Raw genomic sequence first — 26187 nt, forward strand, 5'->3', positions numbered from 1 at the left:
CCAGCAATAAACCGCAGAAGCCGAAAAACCTTTAGTCAAAAGTTGTTCTTTTGCCAATGATCTTCGCCCCTGCGTGATTTATTGGGAACCAGATGCATCTCCTCCGAAGAAGCTTCTGCAGCTCTGCTCTCCATCCAGACATGGGGCGCCTTGGCATTGAAGACCCAGAAATAAGAGACCGAGGGGAATGTGTGGGTCCTAAGCTGGGAGTCACCGGAAAGGAGTTGCTGGGAGAGGCAGAAGGTTGTGTTGAGCAGGCGAGGGAAGAACAGGAGCAGAGAGAAAGTGCTCCATGGAAAGACGAGGTTGGGCTGAGCTGGTGTGGGAATGATCGGCAGAGAAAAATGTACAGCCAGCAAAATAATAATAATAATAATAATAATAATAATCATCATCATCATCATCATCATTTTATTTATACCCCGCCCTTCCAGTCAAGACCGGGCTCAGGGCGGCTAACAAAAAATATATCAACACAAGTATAAAAGAAACAATTCAGTTAAAATACAGATTAATACAATGTTAAAATTCAATTTTAAAATTAAAAATCTACAAGTAAGATAAAACCATTATGAGATGAAACCTTAGGGGAGGGTAACCCCGGGGTCAGACTGCGTCAGTCCAAAGGCCAAACGGAACAGCTCTGTCTTGCAGGCCCTACAAAAAGGTGACAAATCCTGCAGGGCCCTAGTCTCCTGAGACAGAGCGTTCCACCAGGTCGGGGCTAGTACTGAGAAGGCCCTGGTCCTGGTCGAGGCCAGCCTAACCGCCTTGTGACTCGGGATCTCCAGTATGTTATTATTTATGGACCTTAATGTCCTCTGTGGGTCATACCGGGAGAGGCTGTCCCATAGGTACGAGGGTCCTAAAAGGGGATGCAATGCAACTCCTGAAACGGTGAACAACGCAAGCTATGATCTCGTATGAGGAAAGGGAATTAAGATTCCTCCTTCCCCATCCTCTGTGGATTAAAATGTCCAAAGATTAGGAAAAGAAGAAAGAAGAGGAAGCAGGATTGGATGAACATTAAAAGAGATAATAATTGTGGATTGTGACTTGTGGCTGAGATTTGATGGAACAGTTTTAATAAGACTTTATAGAAACTGGACCTAGAAACTGGAGAAATACTATAGTGATTTGGATTTTGAGATGATCATTATAAGAGTCACATTTCACTGTCTGAGTGGTTAAGATTTGAAGGCTGGGCTTGTTGTTTAATCGTTTAGTCGTGTCCGACTCTTTGTGACCCCATGGACCAGAGCACGCCAGGCACTCCTGTCTTCCACTGCCTCCCGCAGTTTGGTCAGACTCATGTTTGTAGCTTTGAGAACACTGTCCAACCATCTCGTCCTCTGTCGTCCCCTTCTCCTAGCGCCCTCCATCTTTCCCAACATCAGGGTCTTTTCCAGGGAGTCTTCTCTTCTCATGAGGTGGCCAAAGTATTGGAGCCTCAGCTTCAGGATCTGTCCTTCCAGGGAGCACTCAGGGCTGATTTCCTTAAGAATGGATACCGGTAGGTTTGATCTTCTTGCAGTCCATGGGACTCTCAAGAGTCTCTTCCAGCACCATAATTCAAAAGCATCAATTCTTCGGCGATCAGCCTTCTTTATGGTCCAGCTCTCACTTCCATACATCACTACTGGGAAAACCATAGCTTTAACTATACGGACCTTTGTCGGCAAGGTGATGTCTCTGCTTTTTAAGATGCTGTCTAGGTTTGTCATTGCTTTTCTCCCAAGAAGCAGGCGTCTTTTAATTTCGTGACTGCTGTCACCATCTGCAGTGATCAAGGAGCCCAAGAAAGTAAAATCTGGGCTAGGGAGGGAAATGTGGGGAAAGTGTCGTCTTGCTGAAGGGGAGGAAAAAGGCTGGATACGAAATACAGATGGGATTATTCTGGAGTGCAAATTATGAATAATTGTTGCAACAGATGATTTTCAGAGAGGGAGCTGGGAGTTTCCTTTTCACATTTTTTTGGGTATCTTTTATATTAAGATTCTTTATTTTGAATTAAGGACACAGATAGGAAGAGGAGAGTTGGAGGTGCGAGGGACCTGCAAGGAATGCAGGGAAGGAAGGATCTCTCAGGGTGGGCGATGGGGAGAAGAGGGGGGCACCCAGGATTGAGCTGGGGCGCCTGTCTTCCCTATGTGTTGATGAATCATATGATACAAATGTGATAAAGGATATTTTTAGTTATTCTTCCCCCCTTCTCTTTTCTATACAATTGTGTTTTTTGCTATATTACTTTTGGTTTTTTGTTTTTCCTCTGTATGAATTCTTTGATGGGAAGTGAGATGGGAGCTTTTCCTGAAGCTCTTTCCACATTCGAAGCACTGATAGGGTTTCTCCCCTGTATGAATTCTTTGATGGGAAGTGAGATTTTCCTTCTGACGGAAGCATTTTCCACAGTCTGAGCACTGATAGGGTTTTCCCCCTGTATGAATTCTTTGATGGGAAGTGAGATTGGAGCTATTAGTGAAGTTCTTTCCACATTGAAAGCACTGATAGGGTTTTTCCCCTGTATGAATTCTTTGATGGGAAGTGAGATTTCCCTTCTGACGAAAGCATTTTCCACAGTCTGAGCACTGATAGGGTTTTTCCCCTGTATGAATTCTTTGATGGGAAGTGAGATGGGAGCTATTAGTGAAGCTCTTTCCACATTCAAAGCACTGATAGGGTTTTTCCCCTGTATGAATTCTTAGATGGGAAGTGAGAGAGGAGCTATCAGTAAAGCTCTTTCCACATTCGAAGCACTGATAGGGTTTTTCCCCTGTATGAATTCTTTGATGGGAAGTGAGAGAGGAGCTATCAGTAAAGCTCTTTCCACATTCGAAGCACTGATAGGGTTTCTGCCCTGTATGAATTCTTTGATGGGAAGTGAGATTTTCCTTCTGACGGAAGCATTTTCCACAGTCTGAGCACTGATAGGTTTTCTCCCCTGTATGAATTCTTTGATGGGAAGTGAAATGGGCGTTTTGACTGAAGCTCTTTCCACATTCCAAGCACTGATATGGTTTTTCCCCTGTATGAATTCTTTGATGGGAAGTGAGACCACCACTCTGACGAAAGCTCTTTCCACATTCCAAGCACGGATATGGCTTCTCCCCTGTATGAATTCTTTGATGGGTAGTGAGAGCGTTCTTATAACCGAAGCTTTTTCCACATTCGAAGCACTGAAAGGGTTTCTGCCGTGTATGAATTCTCTGATGGGAAGTGAGATCACCACTCAGACAAAAGCTCTTTCCACATTCAAAGCACTGATAGGGTTTCTCCCCTGTATGAGTTTTTTTATGAGAACTGAGTCTGGAGCTCTGACTGAAGCTCTTTCCACATTCGAAGCACTGATAGGGTTTCTCCCCTGTATGAATTCTTTGATGGAAAGTGAGAGTGGAGCTGTGATGGAAGCTCTTTCCACAGTCTAAGCAGTGATAGGGTTTCTCCCCTGTATGAATTCTTTGATGCGAAGTGAGACTATATTTCCGACTGAAACTTTTTCCACATTCCAAGCACCGATAGGGTTTCTCCCCTGTATGAATTCTTTGATGCGAAGTGAGACTATATTTCCGACTGAAGCTCTTCCCACATTCCAAGCACTGATACAATTTCTCCCTACTCTGTGCTCTTTTGTGTGAAGTGAGGCTATCCCTCTGAACGAAGCTCTTTCTTTGATGGGAGGTGGACCGGGAGCTCTGACGGATGTTCTCTCCACACTCTGAATATTTATATGACTTCTCCGCTATGTGGATTCTGTTCTTCCCTTCCCCCTTGTTCTTCCTTTCCAATTCATCACCATCTGCAATGAAGAGAGTAGCTAATTAGAGCCTCAGGAAGAAAGAGAGCCAGTTTATGGAACAAAATTCATGAATGCTTGTGATAGAGCAGGCATCTCCAACAGGTAGATCACCGGATGTCTGTTGCGGATCATTGGACATCTGTTGTAGATCACGGTAGATCTCAGATCTCCCCCCCCAAAAAAGCTTTGGCTCCCCTGAAAAAGAAACTCAACAACCTCTGCTCCCCTAAAAAAGCTCAACAACCTTGACCTGAACCCCCCCAAAATGTGCATAGATCATTGCCAGTTTTTAATTCTGTGAGTAGATCGCAGTCTCTTGGGAGTTGGCCACCCCTGTGATAGAGGAAGAACTCAATACAGTTAGATGTGGGGCCTTCCTGTAGTTTTCACTGCCTTTATTGGCTGGCATGAACTGACACATTGCTTGGCTTTTATCTGGAATGGATTTTGTTTGGCTCAATTCTGGAATCCAGTCCATCTCCCAGGTTAGTCATCTCTTTGGTCAACCAAACGCAGGCAGAAGCAAAAGAAAAAACAACAAACCTGACAGAAGTTACTTCAACTTCCCTTAAAACTCTGAGACCGACATTTAAAAAGGCCAGGGCTGTTCAGACAAGCCTGGTCATTGCTAAAAAAGGACATTCACAGAGAAGACTCTTGATTTCCCTCCATTCAGGGATCACGGTGGGGATGTGAGATTCCCAGATGCAGTGGAGGTTCATCACATAGAGCAGAGGTAGGCAACCTAAGGACCGGGGGCTGGATACGACCCGCGGGGGTCATTTAACCAGCCCCCGAGCTGCCCCCAAACCCTGCCGCCCACTCGGCAAGTCCCCGCACAGCATGGCTAGGGGACTCACTTCAGCGGTGTTGGCGGGGCTTCCTATCGGCTGCAGACGCCTCCTCCGTGCCAGAATGCGTGCGAGAGAGAGAGAGAGAGCGCAGAGAGATCTCCGGGGGAGTGAAGTGGCCCAGGCTGCTCAAGCCTTGTCAACCCCTGACATAGAGGTATGTATGGAATTTTAAAAATGATCTTATGATCTAACCGGGAGTTTTACTGAGAGGGTCCATGATCCCACGATTCTCCTCCTTGACTTCCTTACGCAGAGCTCTCTGGTCAGGATCCAGCAACGTCCCTGCCTCCTCTGTGAAACAAACAGCAACATCTTCACCTGCACACTCCTCATCAGCAGTTACCTCAATCTGGTTGGGCTAAATTTAAATTTATACGAAAATCACCTTCTTCACTGTGAACCCCCTTCCCATGTTCATGAGGAGACCAACTCTGTATTGTTTCGTTAGCAACAGAAGAGGAAAAGTGAATATAACTCACGCTTAATCTAAGCACAACGGCCACAAGAGCTCCTGTCTAGGCATTCGGCTTTGCGATGTTGAATGTTCTCTGTTCTCTCCCGTTATTATTATTATTATTATTATTAATTTCTTCACCACCCTATACCCAGAGGTCTCAAGGTGGTTCACAAAGAAGATCACAGCATATAAAATCAAAGAAAAAATCAAAGAAGAAAAATGGCTTAGGGAGCTGGGCATGTTTAGCCTGGAGAAGGGAAGGTTAAGGGGTGATATGATAGCCATGGTCAAATATATCAAAGGATGTCATATAGAGGAGGGAGAAAGATTGTTTTCTGCTGCTCCAGAGAAGCGGACACGGAGCAATGGATTCAAACTGCAAGAAAGAAGATTCCACCTAAACATTAGGAAGAACTTCCTGACAGTAAGAGCTGTTCGGCAGTGGAATTTGTTACCGTACCAAGGAGTGTGGTGGAGTCTCCTTCTTTGGAGGCCCCAGGGAGGGAATGCTCAGAGGCTGCGGGGAGGGATGCAGGAGGCAACCTGACCAGGTCCACCGTCCACCTTCCCCCTTCCATCCTCGCTAGCTTTGCAGAATCCGTCTCTTTCATCCTTGCTGGGGAGTCGAGGAGCCAAAACAAGCTGCAGGGTCCTGGGAGAGAGGAAGAAGCAAAGGGAGCCTCAGAGGCCCTGCAGGGATTCTCCTGCCCTAGATATTCTCCTGCCCCTGGAGAAGCACAAATGGGGCAGCCCCTTCCCCACAGAAGCCCCATTTCTAAACCTCTCCAGTGATTCCAATTTCCTCTGCTTGCTCCTCACCCCACTTCATAAGCCTGGCATGGTATTGTCAGTTTGCATTTCTTAGTGGGAAAAGAATTGATCTGATGTGTGGAGATTCTTTCCTCTTCCTATTCCTGAGTTTCACTTTCTCGTTCTTTCTCTGTGATTTTGTGTACATGGTATGCTTTCTGTTAAGGTTTTAGACCAGGCACCCCCAAACTTCGGCCCTCCAGGTGTTTTGGACTACAATTCCCATCTTCCCCGACCACTGGTCCTCTTAGCTAGGGATCATGGGAGCTGTAGGCCAAAACATCTGGAGGGCTGCAATTTGGGTATGCCTGTTTTAGACGGACCTCCTCCTCCTCCTCCTTCCCACCCCAGTTTGTGAATAGAAATCAAACTTATTCTGCCCCTTCTGGTGAAATAGCCCTCCCTGCACCTCTGGGACCCCCAGCACAGCCTAAGAGAGGAGACTCACTCACCGGAGTCCAGGAGAGAGAAGGAAGCAGGAGGGGATGTGGGTGGGAGGGAGGGAGGGAGGGGCTTCCGCTCCGGAACACTTTCAACCCCCTCCACTTCCTGTCCTCTCTAGGAATCCAGCTCTGTTCCTTTTAACCCTTGCAAAGCCGAGCGCATGGAGCCCGCCCCTCTCTCTCCCTGCCTTCACTTTTCCTCCTTCTGAGCCTGCGCGCCAGGGGCTGCCCCCTCCCCTCCCGTCCCCACCTCCTCCATCTGTGCCAAGGACTCTGCCCCAAGGAGCCCACATCTGATCCGGACTAACCGCAAGGGAGACTAGGGTGGCCATGGGGGGGGGGCTCTCCTCTCCCCCTCCCCCAACATAGTACCTCCAGGCTCCTGGATCCCAAGGAAAGGCTGGGATGGAGAAGAGGCAAAAGTCTGCGTAGTGGCAGGAGGTGCCTTGGGCTCAGAAATGGCTCCAACAAGACACCCCCTCAAAAAAAAAAAAAAAAAAACTCCAGCTCAGCGAGCGGGGGGGGGCTTCCCAGGCAGGAGATCCATCCCTCCCTCCCGAAAATAATCTCTGAGGACGTGTCCCATGCAAGAAATGAAACGAACACGGGGTCCGGGGGGGGGGGCAGATGTGGAAGGCCCCTGTGTTGTTGTTTAGTCGTTTAGTCCTGTCCGACTCTTCGTGACCCCATGGACCAGAGCACGCCAGGCACTCCTGTCTTCCAAGGAGCCCTTTGGAGACGGAACGAGGGATCAGCCCGCCTTGAGGTCTTTCCACATCCTAGAGTCCTGCTAACCCCTGAAATGGAGCCTTGCAGAATCGGACTCTGAGGGGCACCACAATCACAGAGAGACCAATGGAGACACACACACACACCCCAAAAACCCAAACGTACCAGAATTCGCCATCGTCCCGGACGGTGACCCCCATTTGCTTCCGGTTTCTCTGGCTCACCTTCTGCCATTTTGGGGACCTGCGAAGGGGGGGGGAGGTTTGAAGTGAGACAGGTCAACACCCTCTGCTCCTTGAGCAGGACAGTTTCTAACAGCCCCCCAGAGCCCACCCAGTCTCCTTTCACCTCCAGGGGGACCCCACCACATGGCATTGCAGGGGGTTGGGCTGGATGACCTTTGGGGACTCCTTCCAACTCTGCCTTCTAGGCTTCACGGGAGACTTCTACGCAGAGATCAGGCAACCGTCTCTTAGGGATTCTTCAACTGCGATTCTTGTATTGTGGGGGGTTGAAATAAATGACCGCTGGGGTCCCCTTCAGGGATCACGGTGGGGATGTGAGATTCCCAGATGCAGTGGAGGTTCATCACATAGAGCCGGGGGCTCCTGCAGCCCCCCCCAGCCCACCAAGACCAGACTCTGACAACTGATTGATTGATTGATTGACTGATAGTACCGTATTTCTGCTTTTCGTTCCAATGATTCCCAGAGCAGCTCACAAGCAACAGAGAACCACCACACAATGTCAGTAATTGCAACCTATAAAATGCGATTCCTGCATTGCGGGGTGGGAGGTGGGGGTGGACTAGATGACCACTGGGGGGTCACTTCCAATTGTGCAGTTCAATTACGTAAATTTATTGCCCTCCATCCATAGATCTCAGGGAGGTTGACAGCATAAAAAAGCAAGATAAAAACACGAAATTCCATATTGACCTGAATATAAGCAGTACCTTTAAAATTCAAGGGGGGGGGGAGACGATCCCCGAATATAAGCTGCTCCCTTAAAATTCCACAGGCACTCACCCCCGTTCCATTTTCCTGTATTTCTGTTTCAGCAGCGATATCGTAAAAGCCAGTTTTTTTAAGTTCGCGAATTTAAGCCACACTTTAACTTTTCACGGTCGGAATTTCTGTGTTTGTGTGTGTGTGTGTGTGTGTGTGTGTGTGTATTAACAGCATGCGAGGTAGGGTAGGCTGAGAGTCAGCGACCGTCCACCAAGATCACCCCAGGAGCTGCTGAGGGGGTGTGGAATTTGAACCCTGGTCTCCCCCATGTCCTAGCCCAGTGCTCTAACCACTGCACCATCCAAGTGGGAGCCAGCCAGGTTTGGCTCTGGGGCACCTTAGACTAGGCCTGCCAATCCTCTGCAGGGAACCGGCCCCTCTCCCTGGGTGTGGAAAGGGTCAAGGAGCCCAGAGGCCCACCCCCCAAAAGCTTGCCAGGACAGCAGGAGCCCCCCACCCACCACAGGGCTTGGCCTGGAACAAGGGCCTGGGGTCTGTGGTGTGCATGCCTAGGGTGCATTAGGTAGACTTGAGTGCCACCTGTGCATGTGCAGAGTGCATTTGCCCCGCCGCTGAAGGAACTCTCACTCGGTGGTGGCGCCCGCCCTGTGGAACCGTCCTCCCACCAGATGCCAAAAGGAAAAAAACACCTACCAGACTTTTAGAAGACATCTGAAGGCAGCCCTGTTTAGGGAAGCTTTTAATGTTTATTAGATTATTGTATTTTAATATCCTTCTGAAAGCCACCCAGAGTGGCTGGGGAAACCCAGCCAGATGGGCGGTGTATAAATAATAAATTATTATCATCATCATCATCATCATATCATATTATATATATGTATTATCATATCATATTATATATATGCAGTCAAAATAATTGGCTGACGTTTTTTCTCTTCTCCCCCAGTTCTTCTTTGATGTGTCTGGACTTCGAGACTCAGTCCTGATCTCCTTGCAGCAGGAAGACACCCGTCAGCTCCGGGGGTCTGGCTCTGGGGGGCACAACCTCCCCATTGGCTTCGAGCTCTTCAGCGTGAGTCCAAGCACCTTGTTCTGGGGGGCAGGAGGCAAGGGCGTACCCACCATGCGGCAAGTTAGGGCAGCTGCCCTACTCTAGAAGCAGGGCTGGTGGGCAGAGGCGGAGCACAGCCCGGCGGAGCGCGAGTTCGCCATTCCTGCCGCACCGCGCCGCACCCTCCCTCCAGCTCCCCGGCGCGCCCTCAGGCAAGGCCAAGCGCGGCGGGGAACCAGGGAGCGCGGCGCGGTGGGCGGGAACGCCGAACTCGCGCTCCGCTGGGCTGGGCTCCGCCTCCGCCCACCAGCCCTGCTGCTAGGGAGGGGCACAGCCCGGCGGAGCGCGAGTTTGCCGTTCCCGCCCACTTTGTGGCCCCTCCCCTTCCGTGCCTTGGCCCCTCCCCTTGCCCCCCCCTAGTTTTGATCCTGGGTACGCCCATGGCAGGAGGTTCTTGGGGGGCGGGAGCAGGGCGGTTCATGGAAAACTTTTTTTTAAAAAAAATGCCTGCGCCAAAGGTCTTACCTTACTACACTAGGGATTATATAGCTGTATCTGAAATTTCATGCATATCAGTTAATATCTTGACCCTGCTCCGCTGAATTGAATTTTCAGTCTTCACGAAATAGGAAAATGGCCAAGTAAACAGCTATTTTCATGGAGGAGGGTCAAGATATTAACTGATATGCATGAAATTTCAGATATAGCCATATAATTCCTAGTGTAGTAAGATAAGACCTTTGGAGAAGGCATTTTCAAAACTAGGTTTTTAATGACCCGCCCTAGGGGGGGGAGGCCTTGCCTGACCTGGCAGGGGAGGGGCTGAGGAGGGGGCCGTTGGCGCTGAAATTTGAATTGCAGGACTCATCCAGCCCAATGGAGGCCTTTGAGCAGAGGCCGGCTGTCCACCCCCCCCCTTGAGTGGCGATTCCCACCTTACAGGGGGTTGGGCTAGATGACCGCTGGGGACCCCTCCCCATTCCATATCATTCCCTTCCTCGCAGGTGGAGCAGAACCGGACTTGGCGCCTGCATCGCATCCCGCCCCGAATGGCTGGCTCCACCTACATCAACTCCCGCAGTGTCCTGCTCCGGGTGGAGGTGCCCGGGGGTCGCTACGCCCTCCTGCCCACGACCTTTGACCCCGGCCAGAGCAGCGCCTTCCTCCTGCGGATCTACAGCGAGCGCCCAGCCAGGCTGCGGTGAGCAGGTCCCCTCAACCCGTACCCACCCACCCGCCTCCCTCCCTCCCTCCTTCCCTCTGAGCATCTGCAGAGTGCATTCGCCTCGCCTGACGGGCCCCTTCGGAGCAGCTGGGTCGGTCCCACCTGCCCCTTTCAGCTTTGCAACTTTGCGATTTAATGAGGGTGACAAGTGTTCCTCTGGGCATGGGCAGAGTGCCTTCCCCTCTCTACAGATGGAGCCGGTTGTGTGATACCAGAAAGACAGAGGGTGGTGGGGGTTCTCTCCTCGGCTGTGTATTCATTTTGAAAGCACCCCCCACCCCACAAAAATGATTCCTGGGAGCTCACGTGCAGTTCACAGGGTAGTTTAGCGGGTGGGTGGGCTTTAGATGAAGGAGCCCTAAGCAGGGATTGCAGGGGGTTGGACTGGATGATCCCTGGGAGCCCCGTACAGATCTATGTTCCTGAAAGGCTATTAGAATAAAAATACACTTCTTTCCCTCCCTCTCTGCCCCCCCAGGGCCATCAACCGCAATGACCCCCCACCTCCACGCTGCAGCTGCTGCTCCGGATCCCACCAGCTCATCACCTCCGTCTGGGTTCATCGGGCCGTGGGGCTGGCGCTCCCCAACTCCAGCAAAGGTGAGCTTGCGATGACTCCTGCGTTGCAGGGGGTTGGGCTAGATGACCCCTGGGGATCCCTCCCAGCTCCACAATTCCGTGATTCCGCAGAAAGACCCTCCCCTCTCCCTGATGCCACCCCTTTTGGGAGCCTTGAGCTGCCCACAGCACAAATAATTGTAGAACGGTGGAGCTGGAGGGGGACCCTGAGGGTCATCTAGCCCAACCCCCCGTGATGCAGGAACGGCAGATAAAATGACAATGGTTCTGTGGATCTCACTGCCACAAGGTGGGTGTTGAGGGCATGCCCTAGACGGCTTGCAAAAAGGGCATGGGGCGAATTCAAGGGGGAGGCGGCAGGAGAGGCCGGTCAGCAGCTCTGAGCTGTGGCGCAGAGCCTCCACATTCAGGGATAGTCTACCTGTGCCCGGGGGGGGGGTGCTGGTGAGGGAGGGGCCCTTGGGAGAGGGGTCCCACAAGAGGCCTGGGGGCAAATGACTGGGGTGTCTCCCCCTCCCTCTCTCTCCAGCCCCAGATGTCTACGTGAAGCTCTGCGCCGAAGGGCAGGCGGTGCGATCCTGCCTCCACAAGGCCACCTCCAGCCCCGACTTCAACTTCAAGGCCGTCTTCTGCCGCCGGCGCCCGCGGAAGCCCATCCGCATCGAGGTGGGTGGGGATGGGGGGGCAAGAGCATTGGCATGATCTCCCACCCCCACCGACCGCTCTCCCTCCCCCTTCTCAGGGCTCCGGGGGGCAAAAGGAAGGCTGTCCCGGGGAGGGTACAGACTGGATGGCAGGGGGTTGGGCTAGATGACCGCTGGGGACCCCTTCCAGCCCAACAGTTCTATGCTTTTAAAGCTCCGATACCTGCCTCTTGGGGCTCCCTTCCAACTCCACGATTCTATGAACTGGGAGGAAGCTCTGGGCCAGGAGGGGGGTTTGGGGTCTGCAAGAGGACTGAGTCCATGATGGATGGCGCCATCGGCGGTCCTGAGGTGGAACCGCAGAACTGTCGAGATGGAAGGGACCCCCAAGGGTCATCTAGCCCAACCCCCGCAATGCAGGAATGTGGAATCAGGGACACCATCCGCCGCACCCCTCCTGTGGGGCCGTCCTCTTCTCGGGTCCTGCCGGCTTCTCCCCCTGCCCCGAACACCAACTGGGGCGGGCGTTGAATGAATGAATCCTCTCATTTTTGTTTTTCATTTGGTTCCACGAATACAAAGTTATAAACAAAGAATTGAAAAACATATCCATAAAAAGTGATTCATCCGAAACTCACGACTTCATCCCCGCGCCCTCCATGGAGTCTCATTTTAAACATTTATTACTGCATATAATTATTTATTATTTAATTTCCATACTGCCCTATACCCGAATGTCTCAGGGCAGTTCACATAATATATCAAATTAGTATCATGAAGCCCGTTAAATTAACGGGTGCTAGAACAGTGACAGGATCGGGCTGCGCTCACAGGCAAAACCGTGTGGGTTTTTTTTGGGGGGGGGACTCATTCATTCATTCAAATATCTGGGTCCTTTTTTGTAGGGGGGGCAGGCGACGCACCTGCCGGATTGCACTTTAGGGCGCAGCTGGAGGAAATGGGAAAGCGCTCCAACAACAGGTGCCGGGGGAGATCGAGTTGCTTGCATCGGCTCGCTCCTTCCCGGAGGGAGCCCAGAAACAGAGGCTGCCACCCGTTGCAGTGCTTCTCCTCAGACAACCTGGGGGGGGGGAGAGAATCACCTCAGCCCCTCGCCCGCCTCCCTCGGCCAGCCTGAGGCGGACTCGAACTGTAGGCCCCGCCCCCCTGCGAGTGAACCCAGGCAGCATTTCTCCTCGGGCGGGGGGAGGTTTCGAAGGGGAGAGAGATAGGAACGGAGAGAGCGGGAGGGAAAACACTTGTGGCGGCCTCGCTAGCCAGGAACGTGGCTGGCCCACCACCAACACCGGCCCGCCAACCGCCCTCGTTAGTTTTTAATTGCTGCTGGGAAGCGTAGTTTGAAAGGCGGCTGGGGGACGCCGCTGCCACTGAGGCCGAGTGGTTCTTTCTGCCTCCATCTTGTGACCGAATTTGTGGCCGTCTCCCACTCCTCCTCCCCCCGCGCGTTGCTCCACTTGGGCGCCGGTGCTCCGAAAGAGGGAGCTGAGGAGGCGGCTGCACAATTGTCGCCTGTGGCCGGAGTGAAGAGGCTGGAACGGAGCCCAAGCCTGGAGCTGGTAAGGGGAGGGAGCCGAATGCCTCGTGTCTCTGCGTCCAATCCCTGTGTCCGTGGGGCACATGCGCAGTAGCACGGACACAGGGACTGGACGCAGAGACACTTGCACTTCATTATATAGGATACGCAAAATCAAAACAAAAAACGACAACGCAATAAAAAACAACCACTCAAAAGAGCCAGCATTTTAAAAAGGGTATAGGATGTCAAATCAAACCACGTTTTTGCCTGGTGGCTAAAGGTGTATAATGAAGGCGCTAGGCGAACTTCCCTGGGGAGAGTATGCCACAGACGGGGAGCCACTGCAGAAAAGGCCCTGTTCTCGTGTTCTTTCATACTTCAATTTTTATATCAAACCACATTGTCCGCGGTGATTCTTACACTACAAGTGAGATCGAAATCCTGCTCGTGTTTCCATCTGCTTACAGTGGTTTCCTAAATAACTTATAAATTTTTCCCATTCATTTGTAAAGTTTTTGTCCTCTTGGTTTCTCAGTTTTCCAGTCAGTTTTGCCATTGGCATAGTCCCTCATAGCTTGCCACTCCTCTCTTGTCGGGACTTTGCCTTCTTTCCATCTCTGGGCATCTGGGCAGCTGTTGTTCCATACATAACATATCTTTTCTCTTCCTTTTTGATGGAGGCACCTGTAGTTCCTAACAGAAAAGCTTCTGGTTTCTTAACAAAGGTTATTTCTTAGCATTTGCTCTTTCATATCATCTCCCAGGAAGCTTTCGTTACCTTACAGTTCCACCACATATGATGAAAGGCACCTTCTTTTTCTTTACATTTCCAGCAGATATTTGGAACTTGTCCTATACATTTCCGTCAACTTGCTAGGAGTCAAATACCGCTGGCACATCATTTTCATATACGGTGGTACCTCTGGTTGTGGACGGGATCCGTTCCGGAGGTCTGGCTGGATCCCGAGGTTTTCGCAACTGGGTAGAGCGCTTCTGCACATGCAGCAAAACCTGGAAAAATAATTCCGGGTTTGCCGCTTACGCAACCCGAAGTCTACATAACTACTCCTGTAGTTTTCTTTCAATTCACAACATGCCATAAATTACAAATCCCTTTTCCCAATCTACCATCTCACATTCCTCTCCTTTTGGTCCCTGCTCCACAGGTGTGGGCCAGGCGGTTCCTGCGCAGCACCCGGCTGGGGTACGTCAAAGTCTTGGCTGCGGAGACGCCCCCAGACGCTGGCAGCGGGCAGGTGCTGCGGCTGCAAGGGGGACCCCCTGCCTGCCCTCCGGGCTCCATCCTCGTGGAGACCTCCACCAGCTCAGACCTCCTGGCTCTGTGAGCTCGGCCAAGGAGCCCTCTGTGGGCGCCAGGGAGTGCATTGGGTGACCGCCTAGGGGTGGGCGCACCCTTTCCCCGGAGGCCCCCTCTCCCGAAGAATGTGGAGCTGTCGGCACACAGGCAAGGACCACCGTCCTTCTGCTCAAGACGAAGAAGCCGTACTGCTTGTTGTCATTTATTTCCGCAGAAGTTTCATTTTATAACGTGTACGTAAAACGGAGAGAACGGTTGCAGCAGCCGTGGGAAACGAAATGGTGAAAGAGGCACATGGGACGCGTCTGGTTGCGCACGGGTGGAAATGGAAGGAAATTCTTGCCGTGGATTTCTGTCCTGACGAGGTCCAAGGAAAGGCAGTTGATTGTCAAGTCCAGTTACCGGGACTTGTCCACCACCTTCCGAGGGAGACTGTTCCCCTCTTGGATGCCGCAAACGGAAAAGGGAAACTATAAACATTGACAAAACCTCTCTTTGCTGGGCACCAGGAATGTAGCCATGAAGCTTTGAGCTTCTGGAACTTCTATTTGCTGCTTTCAAATGCTGGTGGAGAATTGTGGCGCACTTCAAATTTTATATTCTGCTTTAATAAAGTCTTCTAAACCCAGCAGGATCTGTAAAAACCCAGCTACACCTACAGTGTACAGAGTAGAAAATTAACAGAGTTTGAACCTAGGGAGGATGTTGGCTTTGTGGCTGGGAGGCTGGAGAGCGGCTGGCTGGGGGCAGGGTAACCCCCCCCCCCGGAAAGAGCAGGTTTTTGGGGTGCTCATGGACCCCTCTCTGTCACGCTCAAGAACCCTCCATGGCTAGGAGCACATTTTCCCAGCTACAGCTGCTGTTATAAGAATTTTCCATCAATCAATCAATATACTTTATTCGACCGATAGTCAGAAACAAAAAAACATTTCTCAACACAAAGATAAACATATAAAACTGAAGGCATCAGAGGGATACATAAAAATATAAAAATATAAGACAGAAGGCATCAGAGGGATACATAAAAATATAAAAATATAAAACTGAAGGCATCAGAGGGATACATAAATGGGGTATGACCGCGCTACTAAACCTCCTACAGGTAACCCACATCAAGACATTCGATTATACGTTTCCGACACTTGAGCGCCAGGAAGAGGAATTTAGCCACTGAGAAGGTTATTTTCCCAGTGGGCTTGTTTAGCAAATATGCTGCCTGCCGTTCTCTTGGTCGGGAACTAAACTGAGATAAATACGGGTCTATAAGATATTGCCTTAAATCATTATAAAAGGGACAACTCAGTAGAATGTGTTCTGTGGATTCTACCTCACCCAAGGCACAATGGCACATTCTCTGACCGTATGGGACTCCTCCAAATCTTCCCCTCAAAACCGCTGAATCAAGGACATTCAGTCTAGCCACAGTAATTAGTATTCCACGTAGTGGATATCCGCCAGGTAACGGGCTGGTGCAGACCGATACACCTGCTCCCCTAAAAACATCCCAGATTTCACGCGGGCTATGTCCTCCTGTCTGGCGATATCCCCCAATCTCTGAGCGATCACCACTTTAGCACGGCTGTACGTCATGGACTCAATATAAAGGGAGGACAGACCGCACTTTTGCACTTCCTCTACCACTTCCCTTTCCCATGGAGATTTAAAATTATCCCAAGAATCAGGGGGGCCAAACCCATTGGTCTGAAACATAGTTTGAGCCATAGCCATAATTTCGCTTTCAGGGCCACATACCTAAAGGCTTGGCAACCGGTCTCCAATCTCATGATCGCACCCGCAACAGAAGGGGGGATCCTGACAATGGCCCCTTATAAGAATTTTAAGGTCCCAAATATAAAATAAATGTTCATAAATGTACTGTACAACACATAATAATAATAATAATAATAATAATAATAATAATAATAATAATGTCTGCTCACAAATCATCCTGCTCACAAATCATCCTGGCTAATTCTGCACACTCTACCATCTGTTTGCCATTCCTCGATAGTCGGCAGATCTTGATGTTTCATCCTTGAAACTCTGACCGGCATTGTCACATACAGAAAGTTTTTCGTCTTCTTTTGGTATCTCCTCCCCAAGCATTCCTAAAAGAAATGCCTCCAGCCTTTTAGGGAAGGTATATCTAGACATTATTTTAAGTTCATTGTATATACTGTCCCCAAATGCCTTTGTTTTATTACACAGCCACCACATGTGGCTATTATTTTATTACACAGCCACCACATGTGGCTATTATTTATTACACAGCCACCACATGTTTTGAATTATGGTGCTGGAGGAGACTCTTGAGAGTCCCATGGACTGCTAGAAGATCAAACCTATCCATTCTTAAGGAAATCAGCCCTGAGTGCTCCCTGGAAGGACAGATCGTGAAGCTGAGGCTCCAATACTTTGGCCACCTCATGAGAAGAGAAGAATCCTTGGAAAAGACCCTGATGTTGGGAAAGATGGAGGGCACAAGGAGAAGGGGACGACAGAGGGCGAGATGGTTGGACAGTGTTCTCGAAGCTACGAACATGAGTTTGACCAAACTACGGGAGGCAGTGCAAGACAGGAGTGCCTGGCGTGCTATGGTCCATGGGGTCACGAAGAGTCGGACACGACTAAACGACTAAACAACAACAACACCACATGTGGTAAAAATCGCCATCCTTATCTAAGCTTTCCCAGCATTTTTTACTTCCAGTCCTGTACATTTTTGCCAACTTGGTTGGAGTGAGATACCATTGATACATCATCTTCATGAGAAGCGGACATGGAGCAATGGATTCATATACAAGAAAGAAGATTCCACTTCCTGACAGTAAGAGCTGTTCGGCAGTGGAATTTGCTACCAAGGAGTGTGGTGGAGTCTCCTTCTTTGGAGGTCTTTAAGCAGAGGCTTGATAGGCATATGTCAAGAATGCTTTGATGGTGTTTCCTGCTTGGCAGGGGGTTGGACTGGATGGCCCTTGTGGTCTCTTCCAACTCTATGATTCTATGATGTTTTCCTTTAATACAGTACATGCCGTAAATTTTATGCCCTTATTCCAGAGTTTAGATCATGCCACCAACACTTTGAATTGTGCTTGGAAACATACCCTGATCCAATGTAGGCCTTTCAGGACCAGTGTTATATGGTCTCGGCAGCCGCTCCCAGTCCCCAGTCTAGCTGCCGCATTCTGGATCAGTTGTAGTTTCCGGGTCACCTTCAAAGGTAGCCCCACGTAGAGCGCATGGCAGTAGTCCAAGCGGGAGACAACCAGAGCATGCACCACTCTGGCCAGACAGTCCACAGGCAGGAGCGGAGAGGGGTCCTACTCCTGGATTTCCCTTGGGGGCATCTGGTCAGCCACAGTGGGAACCAGACGCTGGGCTGGGTGGACCAATGGTCGGATCCTGCAGGGTTTCGCTTATGTTCTTCGCTGCTCCGCCAGTGGTGGGGGCCAGTGGCGGCCTCCCTTCTCTTGTCCTCTTGCTTCTCGCCGCAGCCAGTTCAGAGGGGGCTGTTTGGCAGGGACAAAACAGAACAGACCTCTCTTGGCCCGGGACTTTGCCCCGCCGGCTTCCGGTGCGTCTCGTTTTGCCGGAGGAGAGAAGAGGCCAAAGTCCAAGCGGCTGGTCACTCTTTCCCTTCTTGGAGAGCTAGGTTTGCACGGGGGGGGGGGTGCTGACCCACTCAGGCCTCCCCTGCCCTCCCATGGATGGTCCCCACTGTTATATCTGCTCCCCAGACCCCCACCTACCCACTGCCAGCAATAAAACGCAGAAGCTGAAAAACCTTTAGTCAAAAGTTGTTCTTTTGCCCACGAACTTCGCCCCTGCGTGATTTATTGGGAACCAGATGCATCTACTCCAAAGAAGCTTCTGCAGCTCTGCTCTCCATCCAGACATGGGGCGTCTTGGCATTGAAGACCCAGAAAAAGAGACCGAGGGGAATGTGTGGGTCCTAAGCTGGGAGTCGCCGGAAAGGAGTTGCTGGGAGAGGCAGAAGGTTGTGTTGAGCAGGCGAGGGAAGAACAGGAGCAGAGAGAAAGACGAGGTTGGGCTGAGCTGGTGTGGGAATGATCGGCAGAGAAAAATGTACAGCCAGCAAAATAATAATAATCATCATCATCATCATCATCATCATCATTTTATTTATACCCCGCCCTTCCCAGTCAAGACCGGGCTCAGGGCGGCTAACAAAAAATATATCAACACAAGTATAAAAGAAACAATTCAGTTAAAATACAGATTAATACAATGTTAAAATTCAATTTTAAAATTAAAAATCTACAAGAAAGATAAAACCATTATGAGATGAAACCTTAGGGGAGGGTAACCCCGGGGTCAGACTGCGTCAGTCCGAAGGCCAAACGGAACAGCTCTGTCTTGCAGGCCCTACGAAAAGGTGACAAATCCCGCAGGGCCCTAGTCTCCTGAGACAGAGCGTTCCACCAGGTCGGGGCTAGTACTGAGAAGGCCCTGGTCCTGGTCGAGGCCAGCCTAACCGCCTTGTGACTCGGGATCTCCAGTATGTTATTATTTATGGACCTTAATGTCCTCTGTGGGTCATACCGGGAGAGGCTGTCCCATAGGTACGAGGGTCCTAAAAGGGGATGCAATGCAACTCCTGAAACGGTGAACAACGCAAGCTATGATCTCGTATGAGGAAAGAGAATTAAGAGGCCTTCTTCCCCATCCTCTGTGGATTAAAATGTCCAAAGATTAGGAAAAGAAGAAAGAGGAGGAAGCAGGATTGGATGAACAGTAAAAGAGATAATAATTGTGGATTGTGACTTGTGGCTGAGATTTGATGGAACAGTTTTAATAAGACTTTATAGATACTGGACCTAGAAACTGGAGAAATACCCGGTACTATAGTAATTTGGATTTCGAGATGATCATTATAAGAGTCACATTTCACTGTCTGAGTGGTTAAGATTTGAAGGCTGGGCTTGTTGTTTAATCGTTTAGTCGTGTCCGACTCTTTGTGACCCCATGGACCAGAGCACGCCAGGCACTCCTCCCGCAGTTTGGTCAGACTCATGTTTGTAGCTTTGAGAACACTGTCCAACCATCTCGTCCTCTGTCGTCCCCTTCTCCTAGTGCCCTCCATCTTTCCCAACATCAGGGTCTTTTCCAGGGAGTCTTCTCTTCTCATGAGGTGGCCAAAGTATTGGAGCCTCAGCTTCAGGATCTGTCCTTCCAGTGAGCACTCAGGGCTGATTTCCTTAAGAATGGATACCGGTAGGTTTGATCTTCTTGCAGTCCATGGGACTCTCAAGAGTCTCTTCCAGCACCATAATTCAAAAGCATCAATTCTTCGGCGATCAGCCTTCTTTATGGTCCAGCTCTCACTTCCATACATCACTACTGGGAAAACCATAGCTTTAACTATACGGACCTTTGTCGGCAAGGTGATGTCTCTGCTTTTTAAGATGCTGTCTAGGTTTGTCATTGCTTTTCTCCCAAGAAGCAGGCGTCTTTTAATTTCGTGACTGCTGTCACCATCTGCAGTGATCAAGGAGCCCAAGAAAGTAAAATCTGGGCTAGGGAGGGAAATGTGGGGAAAGTGTCGTCTTGCTGAAGGGGAGGAAAAAGGCTGGATACGAAATACAGATGGGATTATTCTGGAGTGCAAATTATGAATAATTGTTGCAACAGATGATTTTCAGAGAGGGAGCTGGGAGTTTCCTTTTCACATTTTTTTGGGTATCTTTTATATTAAGATTCTTTATTTTGAATTAAGGACACAGATAGGAAGAGGAGAGTTGGAGGTGCGAGGGACCTGCAAGTAATGCAGGGAAGGAAGGATCTCTCAGGGTGGGCGATGGGGAGAAGAGGGGGGCACCCAGGATTGAGCTGGGGCGCCTGTCTTCCCTATGTGTTGATGAATCATATGATACAAATGTGATAAAGGGTATTTTTAGTTATTCTTACCCCCTTCTCTTTTCTATACAATTGTGTTTTTTGCTATATTACTTTTGGTTTTTTGTTTTTCCTCTGTATGAATTCTTTGATGGGAAGTGAGATGGGAGCTTTTCCTGAAGCTCTTTCCACATTCGAAGCACTGATAGGGTTTCTGCCCTGTATGAATTCTTTGATGGGAAGTGAGATTTTCCTTCTGACGGAAGCATTTTCCACAGTCTGAGCACTGATAGGGTTTTTCCCCTGTATGAATTCTTTGATGGGAAGTGAGATTGGAGCTATTAGTGAAGCTCTTTCCACATTCGAAGCACTGATAGGGTTTCTGCCCTGTATGAATTCTTTGATGGGAAGTGAGAATTTCCTTCTGACGGAAGCATTTTCCACAGTCTGAGCACTGATAGGGTTTTTCCCCTGTATGAATTCTTTGATGGGAAGTGAGATGGGAGCTTTTCCTGAAGCTCTTTCCACATTCGAAGCACTGATAGGGTTTCTGCCCTGTATGAATTCTTTGATGGGAAGTGAGAGAGGAGCTATTAGTGAAGCTCTTTCCACATTCGAAGCACTGATAGGGTTTCTGCCCTGTATGAATTCTTTGATGGGAAGTGAGAGAAGAACTCTGACTGAAGCTCTTTCCACAGTCTGAGCACTGATAGGGTTTCTCCCCTGTATGAATTCTTTGATGGGAAGTGAAATGGGCGTTTTGACTGAAGCTCTTTCCACATTCCAAGCACTGATATGGTTTTTCCCCTGTATGAATTCTTTGATGGGAAGTGAGACCACCACTCTGACGAAAGCTCTTTCCACATTCCAAGCACGGATATGGCTTCTCCCCTGTATGAATTCTTTGATGGGATGTGAGAGCGTTCTTATAACCGAAGCTTTTTCCACATTCGAAGCACTGAAAGGGTTTCTGCCGTGTATGAATTCTCTGATGGGAAGTGAGATCACCACTCAGACAAAAGCTCTTTCCACATTCAAAGCACTGATAGGGTTTCTCCCCTGTATGAATTCTTTGATGGAAAGTGAGAGTGGAGCTGTGATGGAAGCTCTTTCCACAGTCTAAGCAGTGATAGGGTTTCTCCCCTGTATGAATTCTTTGATGCGAAGTGAGACTATATTTCCGACTGAAGCTTTTTCCACATTCCAAGCACCGATAGGGTTTCTCCCCTGTATGAATTCTTTGATGCGAAGTGAGACTATATTTCCGATTGAAGCTCTTCCCACATTCCAAGCACTGATACAATTTCTCCCTACTCTGTGCTCTTTTGTGTGAAGTGAGGCTATCCCTCTGAACGAAGCTCTTTCTTTGATGGGAGGTGGACCGGGAGCTCTGACGGATGTTCTCTCCACACTCTGAATATTTATATGACTTCTCTGCTATGTGGATTCTGTTCTTCCCTTCCCCCTTGTTCTTCCTTTCCAATTCATCACCATCTGCAATGAAGAGAGTAGCTAATTAGAGCCTTAGAGTTCCAGTTTATTAAACAAAATTCATGAATGCTTGTGATAGAGCAGGCATCTCCAACAGGTAGATCACCGGATGTCTGTTGCGGATCATTGGACATCTGTTGTAGATCACGGTAGATCTCAGATCTCCCCCCCCCAAAAAAAGCTTTGGCTCCCCTGAAAAAGAAACTCAACAACCTCTGCTCCCCTAAAAAAGCTCAACAACCTTGACCTGAACCCCCCCAAAATGTGCATAGATCATTGCCAGTTTTTAATTCTGTGAGTAGATCGCAGTCTCTTGGGAGTTGGCCACCCCTGTGATAGAGGAAGAACTCAATACAGTTAGATGTGGGGCCTTCCTATAGTTTTCACTGCCTTTATTGGCTGGCATGAACTGACACATTGCTTGGCTTTTATCTGGAATGGATTTTGTTTGGCTCAATTCTGGAATCCAGTCCATCTCCCAGGTTAGTCATCTCTTTGGTCAACCAAACGCAGGCAGAAGCAAAAGAAAAAACAACAAACCTGACAGAAGTTACTTCAACTTCCCTTAAAACTCTGAGACCGACATTTAAAAAGGCCAGGGCTGTTCAGACAAGCCTGGTCATTGCTAAAAAAGGCATGACTAGACGAAGGACATTCACAGAGAAGACTCTTGATTTCCCTCCATTCAGGGATCACGGTGGGGATGTGAGATTCCCAGATGCAGTGGAGGTTCATCACATAGAGCAGAGGTAGGCAACCTAAGGACCGGGGGCTGGATACGACCCGCGGGGGTCATTTAACCAGCCCCCGAGCTGCCCCCAAACCCTGCCGCCCACTCGGCAAGTCCCCGCACAGCATGGCTAGGGGACTCACTTCAGCGGTGTTGGCGGGGCTTCCTATTGGCTCCAGACGCCTCCTCCGTGCCAGAATGCGTGCGAGAGAGAGAGAGAGAGAGAGAGCGCGCGCAGAGAGATCTCCGGGGGAGTGAAGTGGCCCAGGCTGCTCAAGCCTTGTCAACCCCTGACATAGAGGTATGTATGGAATTTTAAAAATGATCTTATGATCTAACCGGGAGTTTTACTGAGAGGGTCCATGATCCCACGATTCTCCTCCTTGACTTCCTTACGCAGAGCTTCCTTACAGCAACGTCCCTGCCTCCTCTGTGAAACAAACAGCAACATCTTCACCTGCACACTCCTCATCAGCAGTTACCTCAATCTGGTTGGGCTAAATTTAAATTTATACGAAAATCACCTTCTTCACTGTGAACCCCCTTCCCATGTTCATGAGGAGACCAACTCTGTATTGTTTCGTTAGCAACAGAAGAGGAAAAGTGAATATAACTCACGCTTAATCTAAGCACAACGGCCACAAGAGCTCCTGTCTAGGCATTCGGCTTTGCGATGTTGAATGTTCTCTGTTCTCTCCCGTTATTATTATTATTATTATTATTAATTTCTTCACCACCCTATACCCAGAGGTCTCAAGGTGGTTCACAAAGAAGATCACAGCATATAAAATCAAAGAAAAAATCAAAGAAGAAAAATGGCTTAGGGAGCTGGGCATGTTTAGCCTGGAGAAGGGAAGGTTAAGGGGTGATATGATAGCCATGGTCAAATATATCAAAGGATGTCATATAGAGGAGGGAGAAAGATTGTTTTCTGCTGCTCCAGAGAAGCGGACACGGAGCAATGGATTCAAACTGCAAGAAAGAAGATTCCACCTAAACATTAGGAAGAACTTCCTGACAGTAAGAGCTGTTCGGCAGTGGAATTTGTTACCGTACCAAGGAGTGTGGTGGAGTCTCCTTCTTTGGAGGCCCCAGGGAGGGAATGCTCAGAGGCTGCGGGGAGGGATGCAGGAGGCAACCTGACCAGGTCCACCGTCCACCTTCCCCCTTCCATCCTCGCTAGCTTTGCAGAATCCGTCTCTTTCATCCTTCCTGGGGAGTCGAGGAGCCAAAACAAGCTGCAGGGTCCTGGGAGAGAGGAAGAAGCAAAGGGAGCCTCAGAGGCCCTGCAGGGATTCTCCTGCCCTAGATATTCTCCTGCCCCTGGAGAAGCACAAATGGGGCAGCCCCTTCCCCACAGAAGCCCCATTTCTAAACCTCTCCAGTGATTCCAATTTCCTCTGCTTGCTCCTCACCCCACTTCATAAGCCTGGCATGGTATTGTCAGTTTGCATTTCTTAGTGGGAAAAGAATTGATCTGATGTGTGGAGATTCTTTCCTCTTCCTATTCCTGAGTTTCACTTTCTCGTTCTTTCTCTGTGATTTTGTGTACATGGTATGCTTTCTGTTAAGGTTTTAGACCAGGCACCCCCAAACTTCGGCCCTCCAGGTGTTTTGGACTACAATTCCCATCTTCCCCGACCACTGGTCCTCTTAGCTAGGGATCATGGGAGCTGTAGGCCAAAACATCTGGAGGGCTGCAATTTGGGTATGCCTGTTTTAGACGGACCTCCTCCTCCTCCTTCCCACTCCACCCACCCCAGTTTGTAAATAGAAATCAAACTTATTCTGCCCCTTCTGGTGAAATAGCCCTCCCTGCACCTCTGGGACCCCCAGCACAGCCTAAGAGAGGAGACTCACTCACCGGAGTCCAGGAGAGAGAAGGAAGCAGGAGGGGATGTGGGTGGGAGGGAGGGAGGGAGGGGCTTCCGCTCCGGAACACTTTCAACCCCCTCCACTTCCTGTCCTCTCTAGGAATCCAGCTCTGTTCCTTTTAACCCTTGCAAAGCCGAGCGCATGGAGCCCGCCCCTCCCTCTCCCTGCCTTCACTTTCCCCCCTTCTGAGCCTGCGCGCCAGGGGCTGCCCCCTCCCCTCCCGTCCCCACCTCCTCCATCTGTGCCAAGGACTCTGCCCCAAGGAGCCCACATCTGATCCGGACTAACCGCAAGGGAGACTAGGGTGGCCATGGGGGGGGGCTCTCCTCTCCCCCTCCCCCAACATAGTACCTCCAGGCTCCTGGATCCCAAGGAAAGGCTGGGATGGAGAAGAGGCAAAAGTCTGCGTAGTGGCAGGAGGTGCCTTGGGCTCAGAAATGGCTCCAACAAGACACCCCCTCAAAAAAAAAAAAAAAAAAACTCCAGCTCAGCGAGCGGGGGGGGGCTTCCCAGGCAGGAGATCCATCCCTCCCTCCCGAAAATAATCTCTGAGGACGTGTCCCATGCAAGAAATGAAACGAACACGGGGTCCGGGGGGGGGGGCAGATGTGGAAGGCCCCTGTGTTGTTGTTTAGTCGTTTAGTCCTGTCCGACTCTTCGTGACCCCATGGACCAGAGCACGCCAGGCACTCCTGTCTTCCAAGGAGCCCTTTGGAGACGGAACGAGGGATCAGCCCGCCTTGAGGTCTTTCCACATCCTAGAGTCCTGCTAACCCCTGAAATGGAGCCTTGCAGAATCGGACTCTGAGGGGCACCACAATCACAGAGAGACCAATGGAGACACACACACACACCCCAAAAACCCAAACGTACCAGAATTCGCCATCGTCCCGGACGGTGACCCCCATTTGCTTCCGGTTTCTCTGGCTCACCTTCTGCCATTCTGGGAACCTGCGAAGGGGGGGGGGAGGTTTGAAGTGAGACAGGTCAACACCCTCTGCTCCTTGAGCAGGACAGTTTCTAACAGCCCCCCAGAGCCCACCCAGTCTCCTTTCACCTCCAGGGGGACCCCACCACATGGCATTGCAGGGGGTTGGGCTGGATGACCTTTGGGGACTCCTTCCAACTCTGCCTTCTAGGCTTCACGGGAGACTTCTACGCAGAGATCAGGCAACCGTCTCTTAGGGATTCTTCAACTGCGATTCTTGTATTGTGGGGGGTTGAAATAAATGACCGCTGGGGTCCCCTTCAGGGATCACGGTGGGGATGTGAGATTCCCAGATGCAGTGGAGGTTCATCACATAGAGCCGGGGGCTCCTGCAGCCCCCCCCAGCCCACCAAGACCAGACTCTGACAACTGATTGATTGATTGATTGACTGATAGTACCGTATTTCTGCTTTTCGTTCCAATGATTCCCAGAGCAGCTCACAAGCAACAGAGAACCACCGCACAATGTCAGTAATTGCAACCTATAAAATGCGATTCCTGCATTGCGGGGTGGGAGGTGGGGGTGGACTAGATGACCACTGGGGGGTCACTTCCAATTGTGCAGTTCAATTACGTAAATTTATTGATTTATTAAATTTGTGTACTGCCCTCCATCCATAGATCTCAGGGAGGTTGACAGCATAAAAAAGCAAGATAAAAACACGAAATTCCATATTGACCTGAATATAAGCAGTACCTTTAAAATTCAAGGGGGGGGGGAGACGATCCCCGAATATAAGCTGCTCCCTTAAAATTCCACAGGCACTCACCCCCGTTCCATTTTCCTGTATTTCTGTTTCAGCAGCGATATCGTAAAAGCCAGTTTTTTTAAG

General features: G+C 49.9%; 2 protein-coding genes across 2 annotated transcripts; one reads left to right on the forward strand and one right to left on the reverse strand.

Moving 5' to 3' along the window:
• LOC132593069 (uncharacterized) lies at positions 1 to 25763 on the reverse strand. The gene is made up of 4 exons (XM_088656040.1): positions 25240 to 25763; positions 23548 to 23739; positions 20489 to 21764; positions 1 to 3612 (listed from the first exon to the last, which is right to left on the reverse strand). Exons 1-4 carry the CDS (start codon positions 25250 to 25252, stop codon positions 2220 to 2222), a joined length of 2874 nt encoding a protein of 957 aa, XP_088512166.1. The 5' UTR covers positions 25253 to 25763; the 3' UTR covers positions 1 to 2219.
• On the forward strand, positions 8999 to 15908 carry LOC132593070 (calpain-5-like). The gene is made up of 5 exons (XM_060281973.2): positions 8999 to 9132; positions 10116 to 10312; positions 10815 to 10936; positions 11445 to 11581; positions 14263 to 15908. The coding sequence occupies exons 2-5, from the start codon at positions 10161 to 10163 to the stop codon at positions 14440 to 14442; spliced, it is 591 nt and encodes a 196-aa protein (XP_060137956.1). The 5' UTR covers positions 8999 to 9132; positions 10116 to 10160; the 3' UTR covers positions 14443 to 15908.
• Positions 25764 to 26187: the final 424 nt, after the last annotated feature.

The sequence above is a fragment of the Zootoca vivipara genome, chromosome 12 (genome assembly GCF_965207765.1).
Source record: "Zootoca vivipara chromosome 12, rZooViv2.hap1.1, whole genome shotgun sequence".
NCBI classification, from domain to species: Eukaryota; Metazoa; Chordata; class Lepidosauria; order Squamata; family Lacertidae; genus Zootoca; species Zootoca vivipara.

Bases quoted from the DNA above. Each gene is read 5' to 3' on its own strand.
- LOC132593069 (XM_088656040.1), bottom strand. The intron at 21,765-23,547 runs GTACGGTAACAA...TCTTCATTGCAG, and splicing joins AGACTCCACCACACTCCTTG to ATGGTGATGAATTGGAAAGG. The intron at 3,613-20,488 runs GCAGAAACCCTA...AGCACAGAGTAG, and splicing joins CATCAAAGAATTCATACAGG to GGAGAAATTGTATCAGTGCT.
- LOC132593070 (XM_060281973.2), top strand. From the start codon at position 10,161: ATGGCTGGCTCCACCTACATCAACTCCCGCAGTGTCCTGCTCCGGGTG. The intron at 10,313-10,814 runs GTGAGCAGGTCC...CTGCCCCCCCAG, and splicing joins GAGCGCCCAGCCAGGCTGCG to GGCCATCAACCGCAATGACC. The intron at 10,937-11,444 runs GTGAGCTTGCGA...CTCTCTCTCCAG, and splicing joins GCTCCCCAACTCCAGCAAAG to CCCCAGATGTCTACGTGAAG.